The sequence below is a fragment of the Carcharhinus amblyrhynchos genome, chromosome 17 (assembly GCF_965287045.1).
Source record: "Carcharhinus amblyrhynchos chromosome 17, sCarAmb.v2.hapA, whole genome shotgun sequence".
Taxonomy (NCBI): domain Eukaryota; kingdom Metazoa; phylum Chordata; class Chondrichthyes; order Carcharhiniformes; family Carcharhinidae; genus Carcharhinus; species Carcharhinus amblyrhynchos.
Genome location: NC_137340.1, coordinates 35,554,909 through 35,582,328, shown reverse-complemented (window position 1 = coordinate 35,582,328; position 27,420 = coordinate 35,554,909). Strand labels below are relative to the sequence as shown.

The following is a 27,420-nucleotide window of genomic DNA, read 5'->3' as shown; positions in this document are numbered from 1 at the left end:
ACCTTATTTTCACAAAATTATATTGCAGGGCAGTTTTGTACTTTTATTTCCAGCCCTCACACTTTAAAAAAAATAAAGATAAAGGAAGAGCGTGAGTTCCAAAGTCATTAGAAAATATAAAAGCAACGCTTTCCCTAACTGATGTGTTGTGCCATTATGGGGCTGCCATAACTTTAGGAGCCGAGTTGTGAAATGTGCTGGGAAAATGACGCTCAGAATTAAACGGTAACTCATTCTGACAGACCATCATTCATACTACTCCACATGGGACTGAAGGAAGGTCCTTACCTTGGAAACCTGACTCCGACAGCAAATACAGTTACTCCAGTTTCCTTCAGCTGCGTTGCTGCCTGCAGCACATTACCCTGAGATCTGCCGTCGGTAAGAATGACAAGAATTCGAGGAACAGATGAGTTCCTTGAACCCGTGAAACCTTTATGGAGAATGTACTTCAAAGCCTGGGCTGTCTCTGTACTTCCACCTCTGAGTTAACAAAGCAAACAGGGTTACTGAAAGCAGTTAATGATACATGGAGCATTAAAAATATTCTTCAGATCCTCAGTTTTGTATTTATTCACAGGTATAATGATAATTAGAAAACTGATGGTGTTAATGACAAATAATTTGTTCACTGCGATCACAGTGTAAATCTGTCAATGCACTGGGAATAGAAATGTCAACGGAAGCTTATCAAGAATTAAATATCCTATTCTACTTCATCAGAAACATGGACAAACATGGATTTTTAAAGATTCCACATATGGCCAAGACATTTCGCCTCTCTCTGTGCTTGAAATCAGTCACAAATCTGTTCTCAATTAAATATCAAAAAATAACATTAGCTACAGGTATTAGAATGGATGCAAGCTGTTCTGCACAAGTGCATTGGCTTTATGCCAACTAACTGATGCTAATAACCTTTTGTGCCTCACAAGGAAAGCACAGGTTTGCTTTGTAACCAAATCTTTAGCAGCTCACTCAGAAGTGCATAAATCACACTCACACGCTTAAGTATGAATTTACCTTTTTTTGGAAAAATTTGCACCAATGTTCATTCATTTAATCAGAGTTTCTACCATGCGATGAAACATTTTCAACCCTTGGTGCTTTTAAAGATAGCAGCAAAGTCATCTAGGTTAATGCCCATTTCTACCCCACAGGAAAATTCCAAGGCCCTAAATTTCCTTGGAACCTGAGGGAAACTCCTGATGAAGAACTGGAGGGGAGCACAGCCTGGTTTAAGCAAATTCAGGCCAAACAGTGGCTCGCTGCCCAAAGTACTTAATAATCACTGTCTCTGTTGGGGTCATGATGTGGGTATGCCGGCGTTGGACTGGCATAAACACAGTAAAAAGTCTGACAAAACCTGGTGTTGTCAGACTTTTTACTCTGTTGGGGTCAGCAATGGTGACCCCAACATGGCCCATGGGCTTAGAGGAAGGATTTTGCACACTGGAATATCCTCCACTCCCACCTCTATCCCATCCAGTCATCTGGGTGGCAGGAAGAACACAGCATACAAACCAGTATAAGTCAGGAAAGAAGTGGAGCCCATCTGGGCCTCCCAGTCAGGGAATGGCACAATGAAACTGCAAGAATCGGATTAAATTGTTAGATCAATCTTTCAATAACAAAACTGTTAAGTGAGAACTTCCCCTAAAAGCACTTATTGAGCACTCCTGCCATCCCAGAAGGTGCCTCAGGATGCTCCTGGACTAGCACATGCATCTGGCAAAGTCATGCTACTCAGCTTAGCCTGGCCTGATTTAAGGCACTCCAGTCTGGTCACCAATGGAGGTTAGTGCTACATTTGCTTCTATAACAGCAGCCCAGGCTGAAGGATTTTGATCTCTGCTAACCTGAGGTGAAGAACTGTGTACAGCGGACTGTATGCTCTACCACTCTGTGCCACAATACATTGGGATTCCAATTTACATTGTTAGAGGAGGAGGGGGAATGAAAATGTTTCAATTTCTCTCATTATTATGGGTTAAAGAATGTTTTTAAAAGGCATGAAACTGCTGAAGTCAAAGTCAAAACCCTCCCATCTCCCAGTGCATGGTACAAAGCACACACACGATGGCTGGGATTTTCTGCCAACCCCCATTAGCCACCCGCCCTCTCCTCCCTCCACCCGTGTTGGATGCAGCAAGTCATTGGCCACCAGTGAGATCTTAAGGTTGTGCTGTAGTCTACAGGCTGCATGCCCCACTTTTAGGACCTACTGCAGGTGGGGGTGGGTGGGGAGTTGACATCAGCAGGAGCACAACATCCAACTGACAGGAAAGGCCGGGAAATCCTGCCCAACAACTTGATAAATAAACTGAAACCAAAATATTGAGGATGCTCCCAATCTGAATTCAAATGGACCATGGTGGAAGTACTCAGCAGGTCAGGTAGCATCTATGGGAAGAGAAAAACAGCGTTACTGTTTCAGGTTAATGGTCTTTGTCAGAACCAGAGAAAGTTAGGGATATGACAGGTTTTTAAGCAAGTACAGAGGTATGGGAACGGAACATTTCCAGGATCTTCTGTCTTAATAATAAAATAATATGTTTGAGCCTCACAGATTTTCTCTCATTCATTTGTGGGACATGGATGTTGCTGACTGACCAGCATTTATTGCCCATCCCTAGTTGCCCTTGTTCAGAGGGCAGTTGAGAGTCAACCATATTGCCTTGGCTCCGAAATCACACGTAGGCCTGACCGAGTAAGGATGGTAGATTTCCTTCCCTAAAAGAGATGAGTGAACCAGATGGGTATTTCCAACAATCGGCAGTGGTTTCATGGTCATCAGTAGCTTATTAATTCTACATTTTTAAAAATTGAATTTCAATTCCATCATCTGCTGTGATTAGTAGGATTTGAATCGGGATCCCCAGAATATTAGCTGAGTTTCTGGGTTAATAGTCTAGTGATATTACCACTAGGCCATCACCTCGCCAGGCTATTTGACTGTAGATACTAGTAGCATAAAGATGTACTAGTACCTTAAAGATCTAACAAATAATGTACTTTGAAAACATTGGTAACATACCTAAATGCAATTCTTTTAAGTTGTTCTTTTACTTCTTCCTTTGTCAAGAAGGAATTCAAATAAAATTCAAACTTGGGTATTGAACTGTACTGGAGTACTCCAACTCTGACCTGCAAGGAGAAAACTGTTTACTTCTAAAATCATTTTAGAATTAAAATGGATTAACCTTTGTACTGGCTCATATCTTTCCACATGAACTGAGCTCCAGTGCGCTAAAGGGCATTGCTTGTGAAAGGCTTAATGATCAGCACTGTTGCTATTGTAAGGGTTCTAACTAATGCACAAATGATGAATACTGACATACAGTTGGTGGAACAGGAGTGGACTGTATCTTTCCTGAAGAGACATACAATATGTGGCGGTGGATGCCAAAATATATTTTGCTGAATTCCATTGAAAGGGAACACAATAGAAATGATAAAAGCTCTATAAAGGGTCTAAATTACAACCTGAGCATGAAGTTTATAAGGTGAATGTCGCCCCTTCCAAGTTTGAGGTCTATAGCTCCAACTCTGGAAAAACAAAATATGGCTTTGCGAAGTACATCTATTTCAATCAGTGGCCATGATCATCTTGCCTGTGTCGATTTATACATGAGTTTAAGTAGTGCACCACCAAAATGATGAGCACCTTATAAAGCGCATGACAATTAATGATACATTGCTAATGGGTATCCAACTATTTTGCCTAGAAAGAGTTCAAGTTATTTCCAGTTCACCATATTTCAACAGCAGAGAAATTGGACAAAGGGGAACTTCTGTGCATCACAATCACAGTCTCTCGTGCTAGGAGCTGTATCACATTAAACTTCCAAAGCTGTTTTCCAGTTGATGCAAGCTAACATTTCACATCAGTGTAATATTCCATGAATAAAAGACAATGTTTAGCCCAGTGCTGGTTTAAAGCAAAGCTCAGTGACATTTCAAACAACAAAAGTGAAGGCCAGTATTTCAGCAGTGATGGATGATGACCTTGTTGACAGCTAAGTCATAGTCATACACACCTCCTACCCAAGCCAGCATGCTATCTGGCAACGGGCCATTTGCACAGCTAAAGTGTGTTTTATGGTTTCATAGCTAATTTTCATTATGAGAAGAAAACCAGGTTAAAGAAAACCACTGAACAAGTAAACAGCTAAGAGGAGAGGAAGGCAATAGCCAAGTTGGCAAAGCCTGCTCTTTCTCTTAAGTATGTTCACCCCACTATATTCTTCACAGACCTCCATGCCTCCCTTTAACCTCTCTCACCGCATTAGCTTTGAGTTGTTCCTTCACTGTCAATGGGTAAAATCCTCAAACACTCATCAGCCCTTTGACCACATGGACTGTAGCAGTTCAAGGCAGTGGTTCACCACCACCTTCTCAAGAGCAATTAGGGGTGGGCAACAAATATTTGCCTAGCCAACAACACTCATTTCCCATGAAGGGATTAAAAAAAAAAGAACCAACTGCTTAAGGAAAATACTGGAAAAATGCAATAGCTCCATCGGGTATAATCCTTTCACAATTGAATGCTGTCCTAGCTCAAGATGGTGTATTTTAAACATAGCTTCTCCACTGAGATTATTTTCCCTTGACTTCTAGGAGATTTGCATACCATTTGCTTTTGTTTATACCATCGAATCCATTTTGTTTTAAAATTCAATATAAGGGAACATTCCTCAGACAGTTTATGAAAATCTTTGGCAACTAATTCCTGGCATAGTCAGAGCTGGTGTTGCTACATCTGTTTTATAGGTATCTTGTCATGCAGTCTTTTTTTAGCGTACAAACCATGTTTCCACTTATTCAACACAACTTTAAATTACTACACCAGATTAATATTATCAGAACAAAACTTTTAGAGTGCTACAAAAATTAGCTTGGATTATTGTAAACCTGTATTTAATATATATTACAATATGTCACAAACTATGATGCTCTAAAAACACCTGCTACCCTTCTTCAAAACTTCCAGACTTAATCCTTACCATATAGGCTTCCTAAATGTGGAATTCATCTGTGTGATGTGTGATACCACGATGCAAGGGTTAGAAGTAAATACGAAGTAGCTCTTAAGAGCTGACATTTTTATTTAACATTATTGTCAGCATGATTTGCGAGTAATATGCAGCACATTTTACGCATCCTCTATATGTTTCCTGCAATTTATTTCCACCATTAGACTGTGAAGCTGTTCCCTCATCTGAATTTTCTGCCATTGCATCAATGTTAAAGTGGAACTACAATGAATGTCACAACATAGTAACAGATGGTCCTAGATTAATTATAGGCCTGTGTATCCTAACCCTGAACAGCTTCGTACTTGGGTTTGCCATAGGTAGCTTCTTGAGTTCTACTGTTCTTTAAATAGTCTCATTGTCTTATTTTAATGCAAGTCAAGCACATTAGCTAATATTGATCCCTCAAATCAACTTCACTAAAGAAGTAGATTATATGGTTATATGCAGGTGCTTGCTGCGTATCAATTGGCTTCCATGTTTCCTGCTTTACAGCAGTGACTACAAAAGTATTTAATTGGTTGTAAAACAGTTTGAGAGATTCTGAGGCTGTGAAAGTCATTATGAAAGCTGCCTTTCTTTTCATCCTAGATCTTTTGTTCCTGTTAGGCAACATTAACATCCCCTTGTAATCTGGATTGAATATCTGTTTTTTACATGAATGCTTCTGCAATCTCTCTGCAGGTAGACCAAGCAAATATTTGGTGAGATGGTGCCTGACGTTAAACAATAAGCTGCTTTATTTCACTGCTAGAAGGACATACAGGACAACTATTGTGACTGGGCCAATTCAATGCTTACAGCTTGTTTGTGAATGATAATATAAAATAGCAGGCACATTTTAATAACCCACGTCAGTGAGCCATTTTGTTGAGTTGACCCTCTAACATTTCTAATCTCTGTGTAACAAGAAAGCCCTCCCATTACCTGACCTTCTATCCATCCAGTTTCTCCATGTATCCCTTTTTTTAAAATCTCCCTTGTCACACGCTGAAAGAAATCAAAACATTTTCCAGTAGAAAGAAAAACAGAATCTAAGTGAGCTGTTAATTTATCGAGGTAAGTTAAAGTACGTCACACACATCCTCTTGAAAAGCCTCACACAAAAGCAGAATATTCCTGTTGCTGGAAATTGGAAACAGAAAAGGCTGGAAATACTCATTGGAAGTTCCGATGAAAGGTCAACATGGAAAGGTAATTGTCTTTCTTTACTGCTGCCAGACCAGCTAAGTATTTACTGTTTTTATTTCAAATTTCCAGCATCCACAGTATCTTCCTCTTTACTGGACTTTCAATCTTATGGACCTGAAGTGTTTGAATTCCCCAAATAGCTTATAAATTACTTATTAGTTAACATCTGGGAAAAATAACTTAGTATGTATAGATTAGGTGGTTCTCATGTGTCGGTGCATACTTGGTGGGCTGAAGGGCCTTTTCTGCGCTGTATGACTCTATGATATTAACCACTCATCCAGGAACCTTGTGATTACACTTTGCTGAGAAAGATTTTGGCTGGGATTCTCCAATGTTATTTCCCCTCCCGGCCACCACTGCCAATGAGAACAGAGAATTTGGTGCTCAGCCTAAACTCCATTCACTGCGGTGGGACTGGAGAATCCCAGACACAGGCGAAGCCGGAGAATTCTGGCCTAAAAACAGAGGGTCGGATTTTCCAGCTCCTCAGCGGCATGTTCTTCAGCAGCAGATGTGGCCAGAAGATCCCACCAACATCTACAGTGTTTTGCATGGCCTGCTAGGGATTCCGCTGTGGGGGTGCCATATTTGGTGGGACCAGAAAATCCCATTGGTGGGAAGGGCTGGAAAATCCCATCCAGAGTTATTTTTAGGTTCTCTGAAAAATTATTAAAGCATTCCGAAATGTGATAATCTCTGTATCATGCTTTGCCATTTGTTATTTCATAAAGCAAGGGTGCATGTATACCAACAAAGAATATAAAGCACACTGCACTCAACTTTATACCTATAGCATCAATACTCTATAAAACTGCTCTGAGAGAAAGGTTTCTCAAAGGATCAAAGCATTCATCTAATCTCAGAAAATGATTACAAAAACATGACGATACAAGGTTTTTGCCAACTGAAATCTTCATAGATTCTGCCTTAGATGTGAAACTTTTACTGTTTCACTAAGCTAACATGGTGGCCTTGGAATCGGAAGACTTGACACTAAGTATCACCTCAGGAACAAAGAGTGTGAAAAATCCCAAAATGTGCCTCAATCGCTATGACAACTATCAGGAAAGACTGGATAGATTGGGGTTCCTTTCTAAGAAAAGAGAGGACTGAGATGTGGCCTGAAAGAAGTCTGTTAGTTAAGAAGTGGTACAATAAAGCTGATGTAGAGAAGATGGTTCCACTCCAAAACTGGGGACCATAAATAAAATACAGTCACTCATAAATCCATTGAAGAATGGAAGAGAAATGTCTTCACTCAGAGTGCAGAGTGTGTAAAAGTTTGCTATGATGTGGGTTTCATGGAATCCCTACAGTGCAGAATGAGGCCATTCTGCCCATCATGTCTGCACTGACAACAATCCCACTCAGGCCTGATTGAGTTGAATAGCATTGTTGGATTTAAGAGAGAGCTAGATAAGTACATGATGGATAGAGGAATAGAAGGACGTGCTTATTGGATTAGATGGAGTAAAGTGAGAGGAAGTTCATGTGGGGCTCACACACCAACAGAGATCTGATGGGCTGAATGGCCCGATTCTGGGTTGTTAAATTTGGCGCAGCCATATTCAATCACAGTTTTGTTTTAATCTGAGCATTAGGTTACTTTAATAATTCTAGTTCTATTCCAGCAGTATTTCAGAGCCTATGTTTCTCACTCTGCTTTCAGAAATGGTGATTGGTCATTTGAATGTTCTAATCTAGCTTGACAACCAGCAATTAAAAACTGACCAAGTGACCACAGATGGGTCAAGTTACCATTCATTCAGAAACCCAATCCTAGAATACTAACAGACTATTCCATTCATACGTGTTTGATCTGTGAGGTTGTAGAAATCTCTCGGTGTATTAATGAGAAAGCTTTTGAACTTACCCTGTCAGGATTTATATCAAGAGCATCACAAAGTTTGATTGCAACATGTTTGGATCTTTCAAAGCTTCCTTTGCCAATGCTGTATGACCCATCCAGCATGAACAGCAAATCAATGGCTGCAGAACACTGCATCACTACAAAAAAAAGACCAAGATGATTCAAAATCGACATTACTCTGGTCGAACCTAAAAACACTGAGGTTACACACAGCCCAGTAATCTGCAGTGATATTCTTAAATTCATTTTTACAGGATGTGGGCGTCCTGGCTGGGCCAGCATTTATTGCCCATCCCTAACTGCCCTCCATTTCAGACAGCATTTGAGTCATTCATGTTGCTGTGGTTCTGGAGCCACAGGTAGGCCAAACCAGGTAAGAACAACAGACTTCCTTCCCTAAAGGACATTAGTGTATCAGATGATTTTTCTGACAAGCGACAATGGTTTCATGGTCATCATTTAACTTCTAATTCCAGAATTTTTATTAAAATCAAATGTCACCATCTGCCATGGTGGGATTCGAACCCGGGTCCCTAGAGCATTACCCTGGGTCTCTGGATTGCTAGTCATTTAACAATACCACTGCTTCCTATCTATTTCCAGCTAGATGGCTCACACAGATTGCCCATATGGGTGGCATGCTGGCACAGTGGTTAGCACTGCCGGCCAACAGTGCTAAGGACCCGGGTTCAACTCCTGGCTTGGGTCACTATGTGGAGTTTGCACATTCTTCCTGTGTCTGTGTGGCTTTTCTCCGGGTGATCTGGTTTCCTCCCACAGTCCAAAGATGTGAGTGTTAGGTTGATTGGTCATGCTAAATAACCCCTTGGTGTCAGGGGGATTAGCAGGGTAAATGCATGGGGTTATACCATAGAAACCATAGAACCATACAGTGCAGAAAGGGGCCCTTCAGCCTATCGAGTCTGCACTGACCACAATCCCACCCAGGCCCTACCCCCATATCCCTACATATTTTATCCACTAATCCCTCTAACCTACGCATCCCAGGACACTGGGGATAGGACTTGGGTGGAATTGTGGTCGGTGCAGACTCGATGGGCCAAAAGGCCTCCTTCTGCACTGTAGGGATTCTATGATTTGTATGGTATGATGCATTAGCAAGAGACAGTCTAAACATCTCTGATTCCTCCACCCATGATTTTGATACTTTAACCGTGCTACCAATAGGAGACATTTTCGCCTGGGGTAACAGAAAAAGAAATCAAAAGGCAAGTTAAAGTTACCGAGCAACACCAACGAGTTTGCCAAAAATCATCCAGACCCTCCCTTCCCTATCCCAGTAACCCCACATATTTACCACGGCGAATCCACCTAATCCGCACATCTTTGGACTGGGGAAGGAAACTAGAGCACCCAGAGGGAACCCACACAGACATGGAGAGGATGTGCAACCTTCACACAGACAGTCACCCAAGGCCAGGACCCTGGCACTGTGAGGTAGCAGTGCTAACCACTGTGCCACCATGGCACCCAAATAAAATATTTACAATAAAATTGTGGATAGTTTGGAGGGATGTCAGAAGTTGCAGCATGACACAGATAGGATGCAAGACTGGACGGAGAAATGGCAGATGGACTTCAACCCGGATAAATGTGTAGTGGTACATTTTGGCAGGTCCAATGGGGTGAAGGAATACAATATTAAGGGTAAGACTCTTAGCAGTGTGGAAGATCAGAAGGATCTTGAGGTCCAGGTTCACAGGACTCTCAAATCGGCTTCACAGGTAGAGGTTAAGAAGGTGTATGGTGAACTGGCCTTCAATCAAGGAATTGAGTTTAGGAGTCAGGAGATCATGTTGCAGCTGTGTAAGACCCTGGTCAGACCCCACTTGGAGTACTGTGCTCAGTTCTGGTCGCTTCATTACAGAAAGGATGTGGAAGCCATTGAAAGGGTGCAGAGGAGGTTTACAAGGATGTTACCTGGATTGGGTGGCATGCCTTATGAGGATAGACTGAGAGAGCTTGGTCTTTTCTCCTTGGAGAGGAGGATGATGAGAGGGGACCTGATAGAGGTGTATATGATGATGAGAGATATTGATCAGGGGGATTCTCAGAGGCTTTTTTCCAGGGCTGAAATGGCTGCCACAAGAGGACAGAGGTTTAAGGTGCTGGGGAGTAGGTACAGAGGAGATGTCAGGGGTAAGTTTTTCACTCAGAGGGTGGTGGGTGAGTGGAATCGGTTGCCGTCGGTGGTGGTAGAGGCAAATTCGATAGGGCCTTTTAAGAGACTTCTGGATGAGTACATGGGGCTTAATAGGATTGAGGGTTATAGGTAAGCCTAGTAGGTAGAGATATGATCGGCGCAACTTGTGGGCCAAAGGGCCTGTTTGTGCTGTAGTTTTTTCTATGATTCAGATCTTGAGGTATCATCTTTTTGTGAGTGAAGGAGAACATCGTTTTTCTCCTTGCCATTTCCGTTTATTATGAAAAGATTTTCACCATTGCAGTTTTCCCCAACAGAAGGGTGGGATTGCTAAATTCACCAGCTGAACTAACTAAACATTTGTCATTGGTGAAGTGTCTTGTTTGGTCACAGCTGTGTTTGATTCGAGCTGATGAACCAGGTGGCATCACTTGCTCCCTGATATTTGGAACCTAATATGGTAACCGTTTTAGATGTTCTCCTCTATTGTCATTGACATTAGTCCAGAGTTTGCTGGATCAAGGCATCTTGCAGTAACTAGAATTTATGCGTCCAATTATACGATCAAGTTGTGCCTGTTTTCGGACACAAAAACTTGGTACAGTCGGGCATGAGGCAAGTAGCATGATCTGTGCCCACCTCTGCGCCCGTTCCTCCTTTATCAATCGCCGAAAATGTCCGTGATCGGGTCCACGCCCAAAACAGGTGCGATTTAATGGGCTGCACACCCAAACTTACCCCTTTACTAACCATGTCCAGATTCAGAGCGAAAGAGACATGGTCTGCAAAGGTCCAATTCGGGCACTCAAGCTTCTGAGGAGGTACGTTCAGAGCTTCCGGCGGCTCTCTGACTCAGATCGGCAGTGGGAGGGCAGGGGTGGGTGCTGGTCATTTGGCTCTCCGCGTGCGATCGGGGCAGAGGGGGAGGTCTGCTGCCACACTGTGTGTGTGACCGGTGAGAGGGGAAGGGGGATCTGTTGCCACTCTCCGTGCGGGGGGGTCACCATTGGTCTGGCTAGCGGGGGGTGTGGGTGTATAAGGGAGTCAGTTTTGTTGTGGGGGTGCGGCAAAGTCTGTGGGGGCCAGGGGGAGGCATTATCCGGCCTGAGAGCTATGCGACAGAGGAGCGTTTTTCTATTTTTTTTTCCTGCACATGCGCTGTTGGAGGCTCCGATCGGAGCTGCAGAGTTTCGGGTGCATTAAGCCCCGCCCACAGGCTTATGCAGCACGATTCAGAATTGTTGCTATTTTTGCAGGCAGAGTGCATATGAGGGCACCGGAGAATGGGTATAAAAATTGGATCTGAAACATTCCCAGTTTCAAGTCCACCCAGCACTTAGAATCAAAATCGTGAAGTAGGGCCGATGCCTCACCCTTCATCTTAAAATTGCTCTGTACTGCAAGTCGCTGGAAACATGAGCTGGCAGTGACAGGCTGAGGGCAACGAGATGTTTGGGACCTTGATGAACCATAGGGCCAACAGTCTACATCCTCAACCCAATGAGATTGAAGGCTGGAGAAAGACACAAAAAAAATGATAAACCAGACTCCCATCAGACTGGGTCTGTACTCGGAGTTTAGAAGGCTGAGGGGGATCTTATAGAGACATGTAAGATAATGAAATGGATGGATAGGGTAGAGGTAGAGAGATTCTTCCCGCTTAGAAAGGATAGCGGGACTAGAGGGCACAGCATCAAGATAAGGGGGGTGGGGGTGCAGTTTAGATCGGAGTTGAGGAGGAACTTCTTCACTCAAAGGGTGGTGAATCTCTGGAATTCTCTGCCCGTTGAAGTGGTGGAGGCTACCTTGCTAAATATATTTAAGTCACGGGTAGATAGGTTTTTGACAGACAAGGGAATTAAGGGTTATGGGGAGAAAGCGGGAAAGTGGAACTGATCCACTTCAGATCAGCCATGATCTTATTGAATGGCGGGGCAGGCTTGAAGGGCTAGATGGCCTACTCCTGCTCCTATTTCTTATGTTCTTATGTTCGAGCACAGGAAGAGAGGGAAGTAACAGTTGAATTGAGATTGAGAAGAACCAGAAAGGAAACGAAAGAAACATTTTAAATTTAAAAAATTCTAACAATAATTTGCCACCTGTAGGAATGAGACTTTGTGGATTTGATTATTTCCTTCCTGAGCAAGAGAATTTTTGAGTGGCATTGCAGAAACATAAATCCTGTCATTAAAAATGTAGTTAAGTACCGACCCTTATTTTCAGTAGCATCCTTGGTGGCACTTAAGGCGCAAATGCAGCAATTCCTCAAAAATCACAGGAAGGTTGAGAGTGAGCTGGTATTTTCACAAGTCCAATGATAGAGTGGTGGAAATCATCTCGATTTTCGCAGCAACTTAATTGCAGCGTTAATGTAAGACTACACGTGACTAATAAATAAACTTGAAACTTGTGGCGATTTACTAGGTGGTTCTTCTTCGCCACAAATTGTTGAATGATTCACATGTGGATAACGGTGTGCACATTGACAGCACTGTTACACTGACTGCACATTCTGACCCAATGTATTTCCATTCTGCACCTTCCCAGTGAGATTTTCCAAATTTATTATTCAAAATAATATATTCAGGAGGTAATGTTAAATTAAGCCAAACGCTTCAGGCTCGACTTAAAAAAAGAAAATGACATCAAAAGACTTTAATCCCTTTGCACCTTCAACAGTGGTCAGCCTATCAATAATGTTACATGTTTCCTGTACAACTGTGCATCACAATTGCTCCTATTGTATTCCATCTGCAATTCCATTCCTTACTCTATCCTTTCAGTTTATTTGGACACATTTGAATGATATAATCAGGAATTGGCTTGGTATCATTAACAAATATACCGTAATTAAAATATCCTCCTTTATTCAGTTTATAAATACAAATAAATCATGCACCCAAGACAGTGCAAGTGTTTGGTAGCCCAGTATCAATTTGTACACCAGTCATTTTCATTTCAAAGTGTCTCCACCTCCTATCTGATGAAAGCAATATTGCAGTAACTAGAAGATTGAACTTACAAAAGTGAAATATAGTGGGAAATGTACTATTAAATGAAAGGAATAGCAACTTAATCATTGAAGCTTTCTTAAGTAAATCTGTTATGAAATGAAAAGTATGCACCAGCTTCTCAGACTTAACTCAAATTATACCTGCAAAAATGTTGCAAGTTATTATCACTTAGACACATACTTATGCCCAATAGTAGAATTAGGATCTGTTTTGGCGTGTCAAGTGAATAATTAAGATTCACGACTATGATATGAGTCAGCCCAACATTTAACTTGAAGGAAGCTTGTCTTTAGGCGGTCTCCAGAAAGCCTAAGAATGTCACGCACCATTTCTACCTGCTCTTTGTAATTGAGCATGGAATCCTGCTTGTTATTTTGCTAAGTTTCCAAGTGCCAATTGCTTGAAATATTATTTATATCCAGAAAAGAAAGTCACCTACATCGTCCAGCACTGGAAATCCTCACAACAGTTTCATGATCAGCGTCAAGTTTTTGCAAACAGGATGATGACAATACTGAAATAGAAGAAAAACCCAAGGTTTAGAACTGTGAGGAATGCCAACTTTTTCATTCACCGTATTGCAAAACATTATTTAAATAATTTGCATTGTAAAAGGATACAATTATTTACACAACTTCGAGATTCTTTGGATTTTCTAATCTAGGTGAGGCAGTCAAAACAGTACCATTTCTTTTAACGTATTACTTTGTGCAAAACAATGGGGGATTTGATCAGGGTTGGACACCCTGACTAACTGCAGTTTTATAGGACAGCTTTTCCATAATCTGTTCTTAGCAAGCTGCCAATAACAAGCCAATTATCATTGTCCCTTGACAGTAAGTGACTACACTTCAAAAGTACTTCATTGGCTAAAAAGTATTATAAGACACCATGGATTCAGGATGGCTGCCACGAATGCACACAGCCCTTTATTTCTCTCTCCTTTATCTTGCTTCAAGTTACTTTTGTTCATCTGTGTCCACCAGAATTACAAGCTATCAGGACGTGAGTGTAAATAGTTTTCAGCAGATGCCTGCTCACGCTGAAGCTCATCCACAAGGAAGTGTGAGACAGCAGCTTGGGATTTCCTGCAGTACAGCCAAGATTAGCAACTCAGCAGTGGGGGAGATTGCTGGTATGAATCCACGCCCTGTCGTAACAAGTTGTCGATGCAACATGCTGCACTTCCTCAGCTGTTAAGATTCAATATGGTACTTCATAGATACTTCAAATTCCTCAGAATGTTTACTCATTCCAATTACATGGTTAACCTCACACAGTCACATAACCAGAGCGCACCGACACAAAAGGTGGAAAACGCTTCAACCAGACTTTAATTCATCTGCAGCAGAGTCTTGTATTCAAGAATGCATGTATAATGTATGCATCAACCTGCCTGAAGGCGCTATGAACATTCTTCTTTTCTGTAGTACAATATTGATAAATGTTAATTTTCTATTTCAGATGGCTTCCAATGTGTTCTGGAACTCACATTAGAAAGCCAGAGCTTTACTGAGATCAAATGGCCTTGAAAAACACAGCAAGAATATCGAGACTATTTTTCCCCATGATGAAATATGGCGATGTATAGAATGTGCTAGAAAAATCTATAGAGCTATCCTTATTGGTACCAGTACTCAATGGAGGATAGCAGAGTCAACATTTTCCAGAAAAGTTAAAACCCATGGAATAAAAATGGCGGTGACTTTTGTTTCTATTCACTCATTGGACATGGGCATTGCTGCCTGGCCAGCATTTATTGTTCATGCCTAGTTGCCCAAGGGCAGTTGAGAGTCAGGCACATTGCTGTGAATCTGGAGCCACACGTAGACCAGACCAAGTAAAGACAGCAGATTTCCTTCCCTAATAGACATTAGTGAACCAAATGGGTTTTCCGACAATGGTTTCATGGTCATCAGTAGGTTTTTTTCATTGAATTCAAATTCCACCATCTGCCATGGCAGGATTTGAACCTGTGTCACCAGAACATTAGGTAGTTGCAGCGATGATACCACTAGGCCATCACCGCCTAGTGAAGCTGGCTGACAGGAAATGAAGTGCAGTTGTGAGGTTGATTGATATTCAGGTTGGTGGAAAGTACACATGATTTCCCAGGGATTGGTATGAGGGACATGGCTTTTCTTGATGCATATTAATAACTTAAACCTGTGGTTGCACAATTCAAAATTTGAAGATGGCACACATCCTGAAAGTATTGCAAACTTGTGGAGAGGACAGTGATAGACTTCAAGAGGGCATAAGGCAGGCTACTGGAATAGGTGGACATGTGCCCATTAACATTTCATGCGGGGAAGTGTTAGGTGATTCATTTTAGCAGGAAGAATGAGGGGACAAAAACAGCTGATGATATAATTAAATAGGAGGTGCAAGGGCAGAGTGTTATATATGCACAAATCATTGAGGTTGGCAAAACAGGTTGAAAATGAGGTTTAAAAGGAATATAAGATCCTGTGTTTTATACATTGGGACTATCCTAAAGGAGTCAAGCCACCATGCTAAGGTACCAGTTGCTCACTTTGAGCCCGCCCCGAGTTTGTCATAGGTTACAAAAACTCATCAAGCTCTTCAAGGGAGGTTAGATTGAGTTTCAGTCAGGGCTGAGCCTCCCCACTTTGGGAGGGTGGACAGAAATAGCTATACACCCAACCTCCTCCCAGCTGGTATGTGCTAGTGACAGATTGCTTCCACCAGCTGTACAGCCTCAATTAGAACATGCAGCTTCTGTTTATAAGCCCAAGAGGCTCTTGCAGGAGTTGCCCATCTTTTATCAGGGACTGTCAGAAATGGTGGCTATCATCCGAGAGCTGCGACTCAGGAATCCGCGTCTCCATAGGATGGGTTTATGTAGGTAGTGGAGGAGAGGGTGTGGGCTGCCAAGGTGACCACAGTTATGAATATACTGGATAATGGAGCAGCACATAGTTGGAGGATCTGGCATTACCTGTGGCCCTGTGTAGCATCCAGCTCACAGTCAAAGCCGTTAAAAGTCTTAAGGATGTAGTGCTCAGTTCCAACTGCACTCAAGCCATCAAGGAGGGTCAGGCATGTGGAGATCCCAGTCAGAACTGATCCCCACGCAGATTAAATTTCTCATCATGTTTGAAAAACTCTCTCAGTAGCTTTGGCCCCACGACCTGAGCTGTCACTCAAAATCCCCTCCTTGTACATCACTCTGCATGGAGGTATTTCCTCTATGGATGGCCCTTGTTGACCTTTCACTTCCTTGCCCTCACCAGCTGTGAGGATACTGACATTCAATCTTGCTGTCAGGAAGAGGCACATGGTGAAGGACTATGTGAGTGGGAGTCCTCCCCTTACACATAGAGCTTTGGCACAGAGGGTGCAACTTATGGCAGTCTTGTGCAATTGATGGTTAATTGGATTTACAGGTTCCCAGATCACCTGTAATTCCTGCAGCTTGGAGGACTCTATGTTTCATACAGTATTTATACAGATCCTGAGCCCGTGTTCACTGTCCACGAGGGCTGCCAGCAGGGGGACAACCTCACCTCACTGATTTCTCATTCAGCCACCCTGCTGTGATAATACACAGGGGGTGGGGGCAGGACAGCCTTAATCAACTGAGGGTGAGGCATCCAGCCCTTTGGATCTGTGGCTGCTCTGACTGGCTGGAAGGGCTGTCATCCCAGCAGCACCAGAAACAAGCAGTGGCAGCTAGGAGAACAGACAATCCCCAGGAAAGACGGCCACAGATACCAGAAGGTAGGTCTGGGCAGTTTGTCAGACAGGCGTTGGAGATTCCCAGCAAGGGGTGGGAGGAGGGGTGTGGGAGTGTTGTGTGGGGAAAGGCACAATGATTGGATGGGGATAGATTATTTTAGGAGGATGCTCCATTGAGCCCAGGCGAACCCCCTAAAGAGGGCACCCCAACCTCCTTATTTCCCACCACTAGCCTGAGCACATTTCAGCAAAGGAATCTCCAACCCAAACCTGTAAAGTAAAATCTATTACTTTGCAATTCCAGCATTAGTTTCAGACTTCAAGTTGAAATTGGATCTTAAGTCAGTTGGAAAGCTTACACTCACCAACTGTCACTATTGTACAGCTGCTTCAAGTCTCCTCACTCACCATCTATAGCACCCAAAATATCGCCTTGTCTAAAGACATTAACAGGAGGCATGCTCATGATTCTGTGGATCAGCCCCCATTCCTGGTTTTGGGCTGTCCTGGATTAAGGAGGGTCCTACACTGGTTTCCCCCGGATCATTTCAAGGTCCTGGGCCGGAACTGCTGTGGCCAATCCGAGCCCCAAAGTTGCATTTTCCACTTGGAAAGAAAGCATTTGTGTCCAATCAGCAGCGAGCTGGAGTGTCTGAACATTCCATTCGGCTACAATAACCATGGGCCGCATTACAAACAAACAGACAAGAGAGGAAAAAAAAACTCTGCCTCGGCAATGTCCACTTTGTGTGTCTCTTTAAAAATTATTTAATGGGATGTGGACCAGCATTTGTTGCCCATCCCTAATTGCCTTTGAACTGAGGCATGCTGGGCTATTTCAGAAGACATTTTAAGAGTTAACCACATTGCTGTAGATCTAGAGATCAGACCAGATAAGGAAGGTAGATTTCCTTCCCTAAAGGACATTAGTGAACTCGATGGGTTTTTACGACAAACATTTCATGGTGATCATTAGATTTTTGATTCCAGATTTTTATTGAATTCACATTTCACCATCTGCCATGTGGGATTTAAACCCAGATTGCCAGAACATAACCCTGGGTCTTTGGATTGCTAGTCTAGTGATAATACCATGGCACCACCACCTCCCCGACTCCCTTCATCACTGATGTTGCAGCTTGAATCTTCCTTTGGCCAGATTGATGCCAATTCCGGTAGACTCCTGACCATTCCAGGAGGGATGGAAAACCTACAAGCAGGCTGCCTTTCTTGTGCCTTCCCTAGCAACAGAGGAGAATGTGGTCCTCACGTGGCCATTAGTTGGCCAATTAAGAGACCCAATAGACCAAAATGTTGGCGGGCTGGTGAACATTTTATCCAATAATATGAGAAACAGTTCAAGGGTGGGCAAGAAAACTGGGCCAGTCACTCAATTTATTTTATGCCTTTTCCCCACCAACGCCCCCCTCCACCTTTAAAGATGCTGGCTGGACGAAGAAAGAGGGGAGGGTTACATGGAGTTTACGCCATGGGAGTATAAGAGCAAGGAAGTCATGATGAGCCTTTATCAAGCCTGGCTCAATGGATCCAATTCTGGACAGCGCCCTTCAGTATAGATGAGAAAGCTCTTGAGAGGCTGCATAATAGATTTATGAGAATTGTTGGAAGGATGAAGAGCTTCAGTTACATGGATTGGAAAAGTTGGGGTTGTTCTCCTTCAAGAAGAGAAAGTTGAGAGAAGATTAGATAGAGGTTTTCAAAATCATGAGGGGTTTAGACAGAGCAAATAGGCAGAAACAGTCCACAAGACGATTCCTCAGTTTTTACACAAATTCGGCATTTAGAATTTTTTGGGGAGAATCCCAGCACACATATTTCAGGTGATTGGCCAAATACAACAAGAAGAAAGTATTTTTGACACGTCAAGTGGTTAGGATCTGGAATGTGCGTCCTGAAGTGGCAGTGGAGGCGGATTCACTCAGTTTCTAAAAGGGAACTTGCAAAACACCTGGAAAGAGAACATTTGCTGGATAACAATAAAAGGACAGGGAAATGGGACCTTGTAAAATATTCTTGTAGAGAGCCAGAAGGAGCTGGAATCATCTGGCCAAATGGCCTCTTCGCATGCTGTAACCATTTGAAGATTCTATAATGCTCTGTTTCCAGCTGTGATGGAGAAATTGAAACTCAGGCTATGAGGTCCCACATGGCTTAAAATAAGCACAGCTAGGGATGAGAGCTCCAAGTCATCCACCAGTGTCAGATAATGGTTCAGTTGGTGCTATTCTTGCCTCTGAGTCACATGGTTCATGGTTCAAGTCACCCTCCAGGGCTTGAGCTGAAAAATCAAAGCTGACACTCCAGTATCGACATTTATCCCTCAAGCAATCCAAAGATGTGCAGGTTAGGTGGATTGGACATGCTAAATTGTCTTTTGATATCAGGGGAACTAGCTTGGGTAAATGCATGGGGTTATGGGGATAGGGTGGGATTATGGTCAGTGCAGACTCGATGGGCTGAATGGCCTCCTTCTGCACTGTAGGATTCTATGACCAAAGCAAGAAAAATCAGATTTTCTGGTCATTAATGCATTGCTGATTGTGAGAGTTTGCTGTACGTATTTTGGCTACCACGTGAACTCAATTCATGACAGCACTTCAAAAAAATCCTTCAATGGCTATAATGTTGAGGTGTTTACTGATTGTGAAAAGTGCAATATTTTTTATGACACTTCAAAATGACTGGAAAGCACTTTGGGATATACTGAGGTTGTGAATAAATGCTGGCAAGTCAAACGGTCTGTCTCTCGCACTGGCATGAAACACCATGCTATTCGCAGAATCCATTTTTAACGAGATATATTGTTTTATTTTACCTTTGACAGAAACATGTGTTTAGCTCCACGAGTGGCTCATTGTAAAGATAATCCACCGCTCCAACAGTGGATTCTGTTACCATTCCTGGGCCATCAACATCCCACACCGTACAGCTGACATTGGGTCAGATTAGAAAATTCTGCTTCATGTTGGATTAGCTGAGACCACATGTAGGTTGAGAAATTAGTGCACAAATCCATGTGCTGCAATCTTTCTTATCTCTCAAGATGATGTTTGCAATGTACGACCACAGGCGGAGGGTGTCTGGAATTGGAATTGGAGAACAGCTGCTCTCTGAATTATAACTTGCGACGGCGAATCATTTTTGGACAAGGTGCAGAAAAACCAAAAACAGCTGCTGTAAAAGCTAAACTGATCAAGTACAGTCTTGTCATCAGCTGCAAAGCTGCTTTCAAACAAACACATTAATACTAGCAGCAGTTAGCTACCTGTTTAGAATGACTGTGCTTTACTTTTTTTTTACATTCAATAACCACTTCTCCAATGATCTGGAGTCAGTACAGTCACATTAAGAGCACTGAAAATTACAATTACTGTGAATCTTGGAATTCTTTCTTGTCACAGTGTTATAAAGGTGAGATTTGCCAGTTCTCACTTTAGACTGGAAGAAGGAAAGGAAGACAAGTCATAGTTCATTTCAATCCATCTCTGTCTGTCCTGAGAAAGAGCAACTTTACAGCAGGAGTGGTGGAGAATTTGCTCTGAGCAGCACTGAGATGAAAGACAAGAAACAATAGGAAAACAGATATCTAGTTCTAATCACAGAGGCTTACTTTAAGTTTGAGAGTCTGTTTTGCAGCCTGTTTGCAAGTTAACATCATAATCTTAACATCAACATAGCCATTTTTAAAAACAAATTTAAAGTTATAGTAAGCTTTTAACACATCAGCACTTGGAAATAAGCAAATTAACCCTTCTCTCAGCAGAATGGTCTCAATGGTAACTCACGGATACTTCAGGAATCAATAAGGCCAGGAATCACCCAGGCAGTGATTGAAAATTACCCATTGTGTGAAAAATACACATTACACGTTCTACCACGCTGGTGTACACAGTGCAGCAGCAAAGAATCCTAGAATTCAAAGAAGTTGCCACCACACCATGCGTAAGCAGAAAGCTGGACAAGTCATCCAAATGTTGTTGCACTATGGAAACCAAATACAGATTTCAAAAACAGTTTGCATTTTGCAGCCATGTTCCTTCCCAAACTTTTCAACCTGATTTTCTTCTTTGAAAACACAGTCTTAGCAAAATATGCAAACCATTTGACTCGTATGTGGAAAATAAATAGTCTCAACAACAAATGAAATAAAGAAAGTGAGAAACAGATAAAAATGCTCAATGGTAATATACTGAGCAAGTTCTTGTAACGTGGAAACATGATTATTTGTAACTATGGAATTAATTTGGCATCACATGCCACTTATTGAGGGATGAAAATAAATGTAACTGAATCATGTGCAGGATTTTGCCAACATGATACTCTATGGATTAGTGCCAAATCTAAGGTAACTCAGTGGTAACATAGAAAGACAAAGGACTGAAATCCTTCCCAGCTAAAGGGATGGTCCAAATCATACCTAATGAACAAAACAGACACTGGTCTGGAAGTCAGAGTGTGAACACAAACCATCTGGTCAATCACCCAAGAAACTGGACACTATTTAATGTTAATACATAGAAACCCATCTCAAATCTTCCTGGTTCAGAGAAATTTTTATCTTAACCATAGAGAAGCAAGTTTATATATATTAGACAGGTCTCCTATAAATCCATTCTTTGTTTTACACAATGTAACATGAAATCAATTATTAATGCCATTGATGACTGAAAAATGCAGAAATGTTAATGAGATTTTCAGGATCAAAATCTATATCTACGTGAAACTGGGAAGAAATGGAGCTGACTAAAGGTCACATTCACTTTTTACCTCTGAGCTCTAACTCTAACCTTTTAAAAAGTCTTCATATAATACAGAATCTTCCAGTTTGCAGGTAGGTAGGAGATAGGTTAGAGGAACTCAGTGGCATTATTGCGGTGACTTGGGGAGGCTCTTGAAGTTGATAGCATTGGAAAGATAGAGATCCTAGACCACAGGGACTCATAACGGGGAATAGACCTGAAAGGTCATCAAGAAGGACTGGGGAATTTGGTAGCACCGAGATGGAGATTTTTCGGTGTTTGAGGACCTAGGAATGAGGGACCAGGATTTACTAAGAGTGGGACAGTGAAAACCATAACATTTACGATCAGGAATTTGAGTGCGTAAGGTCAGGGGAAAATGGGTCTCAGGAATCTGGGAAGACTGGGAGGTGGTGGGGATGGCGTGGCTTGAAAAGTGTAATGGGGTGTGACGGTATTGTGATAAGGATCATGGAATGTGGCAATGAACACTGGCAAAAAGCTGATGGTTGTGTCCTTGGGAGAATAATTGGCATTGTGAGAAAGGTATTGATGTTTGCTGTGTGTAATCAAGAATACAAAGACCCAGCAATAGAAATTAGCAATGGCAGAAAGAGACTCCAGGCGCAGGGAGATTCGGTAAAGGTTGGAGGGTCAGCAGTAAGGATTTTGTTCAAAAATGAAGGCTTCAAAAAAAAAAAGTGGGGAGAGTGTAATGATTATAGCTCGAAACAATTCCCCAGAGAAACTGCTGGGAAATATATCCAGGTGCTTTTCTCACTCCAGGAGAAACCATTTTGACCAATTCTGTGATTGGACTTAGTTTTGTGATAGAATGTCAGGACTCCGGACCTGGCTGTGGCCAGGTTCTGATCCAATCTTCCTAATAGGAAACCTGCTGAAAGTTTCACCAGCCATGGGAATGCTTTCTGCCTGTTGTGATAGTCACTGAGATGAGGAATTCAGCAGAGAAAAGACATAATTAGAATGGGAGAGAAAGGAAGGAATAATGCCAAACAGTTGAGTAATCTGCCAACAGCTAATAAGGCAGAGGTAAAACCATTCCAATACATGAAATCAAATTGTGGAGGAGGGAATACAGAGCTAAATGTAACCCTTGCCCTGCAAACAAAGGTTGTGATGACGTTTTTTTTGTAGGACTTTTGGTTAATGCAACAATCAAAACAAAAGAAGTGAGAGAAATTAAAAACCAACAAGATCCTGTTAATTTGGTTCTTCCTCCCACCAGTGACATGGACTGTGACTCAGATAACATTGTGGCTTCACATAAACCCATATCCCCGAGTTAAACAGCTAAGGCGGCAAAACAGACTGGTCAATGCAAGCTTGAGAAAGAGTATTTTCAACATCTCAATGAGGTTTTTAAAAAAGTACAAAATCTGGGGTAAGTAACAAACATCAGAGATTGAAAAACATTACCATGGAGCACAACAGACTCCTGGAATTTGAAATATGTCCTGCCCAAAATATTCTAACACTTCTTGGTTGTTCCCACCATCTCCTCCACAGAATATGACACATGACATGGGTGTTTACACTTTTATAAGCCAGTGACCCTGCCTCCAGGATTTAGGATGAGGTCAGCACCAAGCAGGCAACTGACAGGTGGGAGAGTTATCATACCATACTTCCAGTAACGTCTCCAGGAGGTTTGAGACATATAAACCTTAAGAGAAGACTATTTTGGGGCAATTTTGTGGCAGTCTTTGGTTTCATTCTCGGAAATTCTCGAAACAAGAATATACTTTAATGCTGGGAGGCATTTTATAAATATTTCAGAGGTTTGAGTTTTCTGGGTTATGTCAAGTAGAACAAGGAATCAATGCTTCAAAAATCTGATACAGATTAATGTAATTAACAGGTTGAAACAATTTTGATTGTAAAGTTATGAACTACATAATCAGTTAGCCCAACGCTTCAAAAGGATAAGGTTTGCAAAAGCGGAAACTGAAATCTTCCAGCGTAATGGATCAAGTGCGTACCTTTCAACTCCAAGGTCAAAGTTACAGGGCTTCCTGCCAATCAATTCTGCCCATCTCAGTTGTGAATATTTCATCAGCTCCCAGCCTTCAGTATGTAGGGATTAAAGTGGCATGAGAGGCCCAGCTAGTATTGAAGGAGAGGTTTTGTTTTAATTTATTCTTTCAGGGGATGAGAACATTTTTGGCAAGCAGAATTTGCAGCTCATCCCCACCTACCTGAATAGCTTGCTAGGCCATTTCACAGGACAGTTAAGAGTCAAATCACATTGCTGTGGGTCTGGAGTTGTATGTAAGCGAGATGAGATAATGACGGCAGATTTCATTCCCTCAAGGACATTAGTGAACTAGATGGGGAGTTTTTTCTAAATGACAATCAGTGATAATTTTCTGGTCACCATTACCAAGACAGGCTTTATATTCTATATTTATTAACTAAATGTAAATGTTATGGTGGGATTTAAACACATGACCCCAACTAGTAATCCATGCCTGGTCGCCTGGATTACTAGTCAAATGACATTACCACTGCAGTCCCATTTCTTCATGAATGGAGGTAAATAGACTGCACTGGAAGGAGACACACAAAGCAGGGGACAAGTGGTTCAAACGATCAAGCACATCCTTCAAGCAACACTTGCCCACACTATTTTGTCGCGAGGGTATGCAGGTCAGAAATGAAATTTCACTTTGTCTAGCACTGGGAGTTAAGCAAGTGGAAAGATTTACGGCTCATTGTTTCAACTGGAAGACATTAGAGTCATAGATTAGGAGTCTGGAACATCATATCTAAGAATGCTGAAACATGAACGCTTATCTCATTTATCTAAGTTTTCTATTAATTCACAAAGCTATGGTTTTGTGACCCACTTTTTTCCCTAGCATAGAAGCAATGCATCATTTCAGCATGCTTTGTAATTGCATGGAATGCTGGCACGTATTTATCAACAACATGTTATAAGCACACAATGCTATCGGTGTGTGCTGTTTTACAGGCTGATTCTAATCATCGAGCACATAGTTTTTCTAAGAAGGCCTTTTGAAAATGAAAGGACTCTGTCAGCATGGAGCATGAGAATCCCACAGATCAAGAGTTTGATCAGGTCTCCTTTAAAACACTGAACACATGGAATGTTAATTTTGTGCACACTGAAATATTAAAAAAACTTCTTTATAAAGACACAATGGGCCCAATTCTGACTATTGTAGCTTATATGATATTGTTCTCTCTCTTTCTGATGTATTTGAAGTGAAATTGTCTTGGTTCGACTCAGCCCAGTACTCAGTTTGTTAACCATGCTGTTTAAGCGATGGTGGGAAAAAGAATGTGCAAAGTAGTACTAGTAGAAAATGATCTCCTGGGGTCAATTTTGAGATACCTTGTAAGGAAATTTAGTTGTAAGGATCATGCTTCTTGACTGAATAGTCAAGTCGAAGAAGCACAAAAAATATTGAAGGTAATATGACAGGCTAATCATGTGCTTCATTTCAGCACAAGAGAATTTTAGGTTGAATCAATATTTCAGCTCTATAGTGTTGTATGTCGTGTTGCAAGCAGCCATGTAGGTCAGCTGAGTGTATCAGCAGTGAGGTATCTCTCACTAAACACCTCAGCCGCTGTGCCGCCATGGCCAAGGACAATCATTCTTTCTGCAGAGTCCCACTTGGCTCTGGTGGTTAATAGAGTTTTCAAAGACTAAGAAATGCAATGATATAATTGTTAGTATGGATGGTGAAAAACAAATTTAAAAATCTATAATGGTTGCTCAATATTGACTTTTAAACATGTGTAGTTATCTCTCGTTATAGCATTTTTTTAAAAAATCCTGCATCGTAAATTATTATTCACTTCCCTGTCAGTACTCACATGGTCAAGAAATAATTAAGATTCACGTACCTTGAATAAGCAGTAAAGTGCATACTATCTGAAATGGGAGTGCTCGAACCATCATGGCAAAACTGAAAATGAGAGCAGAATTATAAATATTTCAAACTCCTCTACTTGTCCATTTATTGGCTTTCAAAGCGATGATAGATTCTCCAATATTTTAAAACAGGAAATAAAGAAGAAAGAAAATAGAACAATAGAAATAGGAGATTTGCATTTATAGAATACCTTACACATCTGCTGAGCATCCTGTCCTTCACAGGTAAGGAGTAACTACTTTTGAAATGAAGTCATGTTTTTTGTATCACAAAACAAAATAGCCAATTTTGAGCACAGATATCAAACGAGACAGTAACCAGTTAATCTGTTCTGGTGGTGCTAGTTGAGGGATAAATGTTGCCCTGACAACTGGTCCTGCTTTTCTTCAGCCTTTCCATTGGTTCGCTTAAATTCTCATGAAAAGCAGTTGGGATTCAAGGATTCATCCAAAGGATAACACTTCCAACTTCTTCAGCATTGCTTTGAAATGTTAACTTAGAATAGAACTGAAGTGGGACTTGAAGTTAAGTCTCTGACTCAAGAACAAGAACACTATCAATTGAACCATGTAGACACTTCCATTTCAGATCTCCATGTTAAATTAATTAAAAAAAAGGACTAATGTCTAATGTCACTGGACAACCAAGACCAACATTTCCAAAATGATATGGTAGCACAATGGTTAGTGCTGCTGCCTCGCAGTGCCAAGGACTTGGGTTTAATTCCCGATTTGGGTCACCGTCTGTGCGGAGTCTGCACGTTCTCCCTGTGGTTGCATGGGTTTCCTCCAAGTGCTCCAGTTTCCTCCCAAAAGACATACAGGTTAGATGCATTGGCCATGCTAAATTCTCCCTCAGTGTACCCAAACAGATGCCAGAGTGGGCAACTAGGGGATTTTCACTTCATTGCAGTGTTAATGTAAGCCTACTTGTGACACTAATAAATAAACTTTAAAGAAAGTTGAGTTAATTCATTGATATGGATCTTGGGGAAATCGACCATTTTCATTAGTAAGCATGCTGAGGAAAACGTGAAGATTCTGTGTTACATCTTTTGATATGTAATTAGATAGGAATCACCTTTTCAAAAGAACAGAATGTTCAGCTTGTTCTTTCACCACACATTCAGATATTTAAATGATCCCATTTTCAAATAGAAATCACGCAAAATTTAAAGTGTGGTTGGACCGGTTGCTTTTAAGGGCTACTTGTCTAAAAAAATTCAAGGAAATCCTTCAATTACTGAGCACTTATGTTGCACAGGCAATTGTTAGACATTTTCACAGCACAATACAAGAGAGATAATATTAAATATGAATCAGATGTGTTACACTAGAGGCATTTTCACCATATACTAAAAGCCTCAGTTAATGAGAATACTGTTTTGTGAAGAACTTGTGCATTTTGTGATGTGGCATTTCAAAACCAGGAAGAAATTTAATATGATGGAACAGATGCTTTTCACTACCAATGTAGCAATTTAAAATAACTTCTACACAGTAAATTGGCATTTTGAAAATCAGCAATGCCACACAAAGTAAACTAACTGTATATCTCCATGCTACCCATACTGATCAAAAGGCTTTTCTCTTCAGAATAACTTCCACAGAAGGTCAAAACTACAAATGTTTATTTGTCATTGATGCCTTTTTTGACAAAGGTTGCCACTGAGGATTGACCCATTGTGATCCACAGCATATCTCCAGCTACAGGCAAAGAAAGGATTAAGCTAAACCACAAGTGAATTAACAAAT

At 41.5% G+C, this 27,420-nt stretch overlaps 1 protein-coding gene across 5 annotated transcripts in view; it reads right to left on the bottom strand.

Moving 5' to 3' along the window:
* The window catches only part of vwa2 (von Willebrand factor A domain containing 2), a 72,264-nt gene that overhangs the window by 40,633 nt on the left and 4,211 nt on the right, over positions 1 to 27,420 (bottom strand). For 3 of the 5 annotated variants that reach the window (XM_080205812.1, XM_080205811.1, XM_080205813.1), the window contains 5 exons: positions 25,638 to 25,699; positions 13,718 to 13,792; positions 8,104 to 8,237; positions 3,038 to 3,147; positions 289 to 483 (listed from right to left, as the gene is read on the bottom strand). In XM_080205812.1, the coding sequence (XP_080061938.1) occupies positions 289 to 483; positions 3,038 to 3,147; positions 8,104 to 8,237; positions 13,718 to 13,792; positions 25,638 to 25,692 (569 nt within the window). In that variant the 5' untranslated portion in view covers positions 25,693 to 25,699. Of the gene's footprint in view, positions 1 to 288; positions 484 to 3,037; positions 3,148 to 8,103; positions 8,238 to 13,717; positions 13,793 to 20,750; positions 20,884 to 25,637; positions 25,700 to 27,420 lie in introns of those variants that run through there. The other 2 variants (XM_080205815.1, XM_080205814.1) reach the window with 2 other exon arrangements.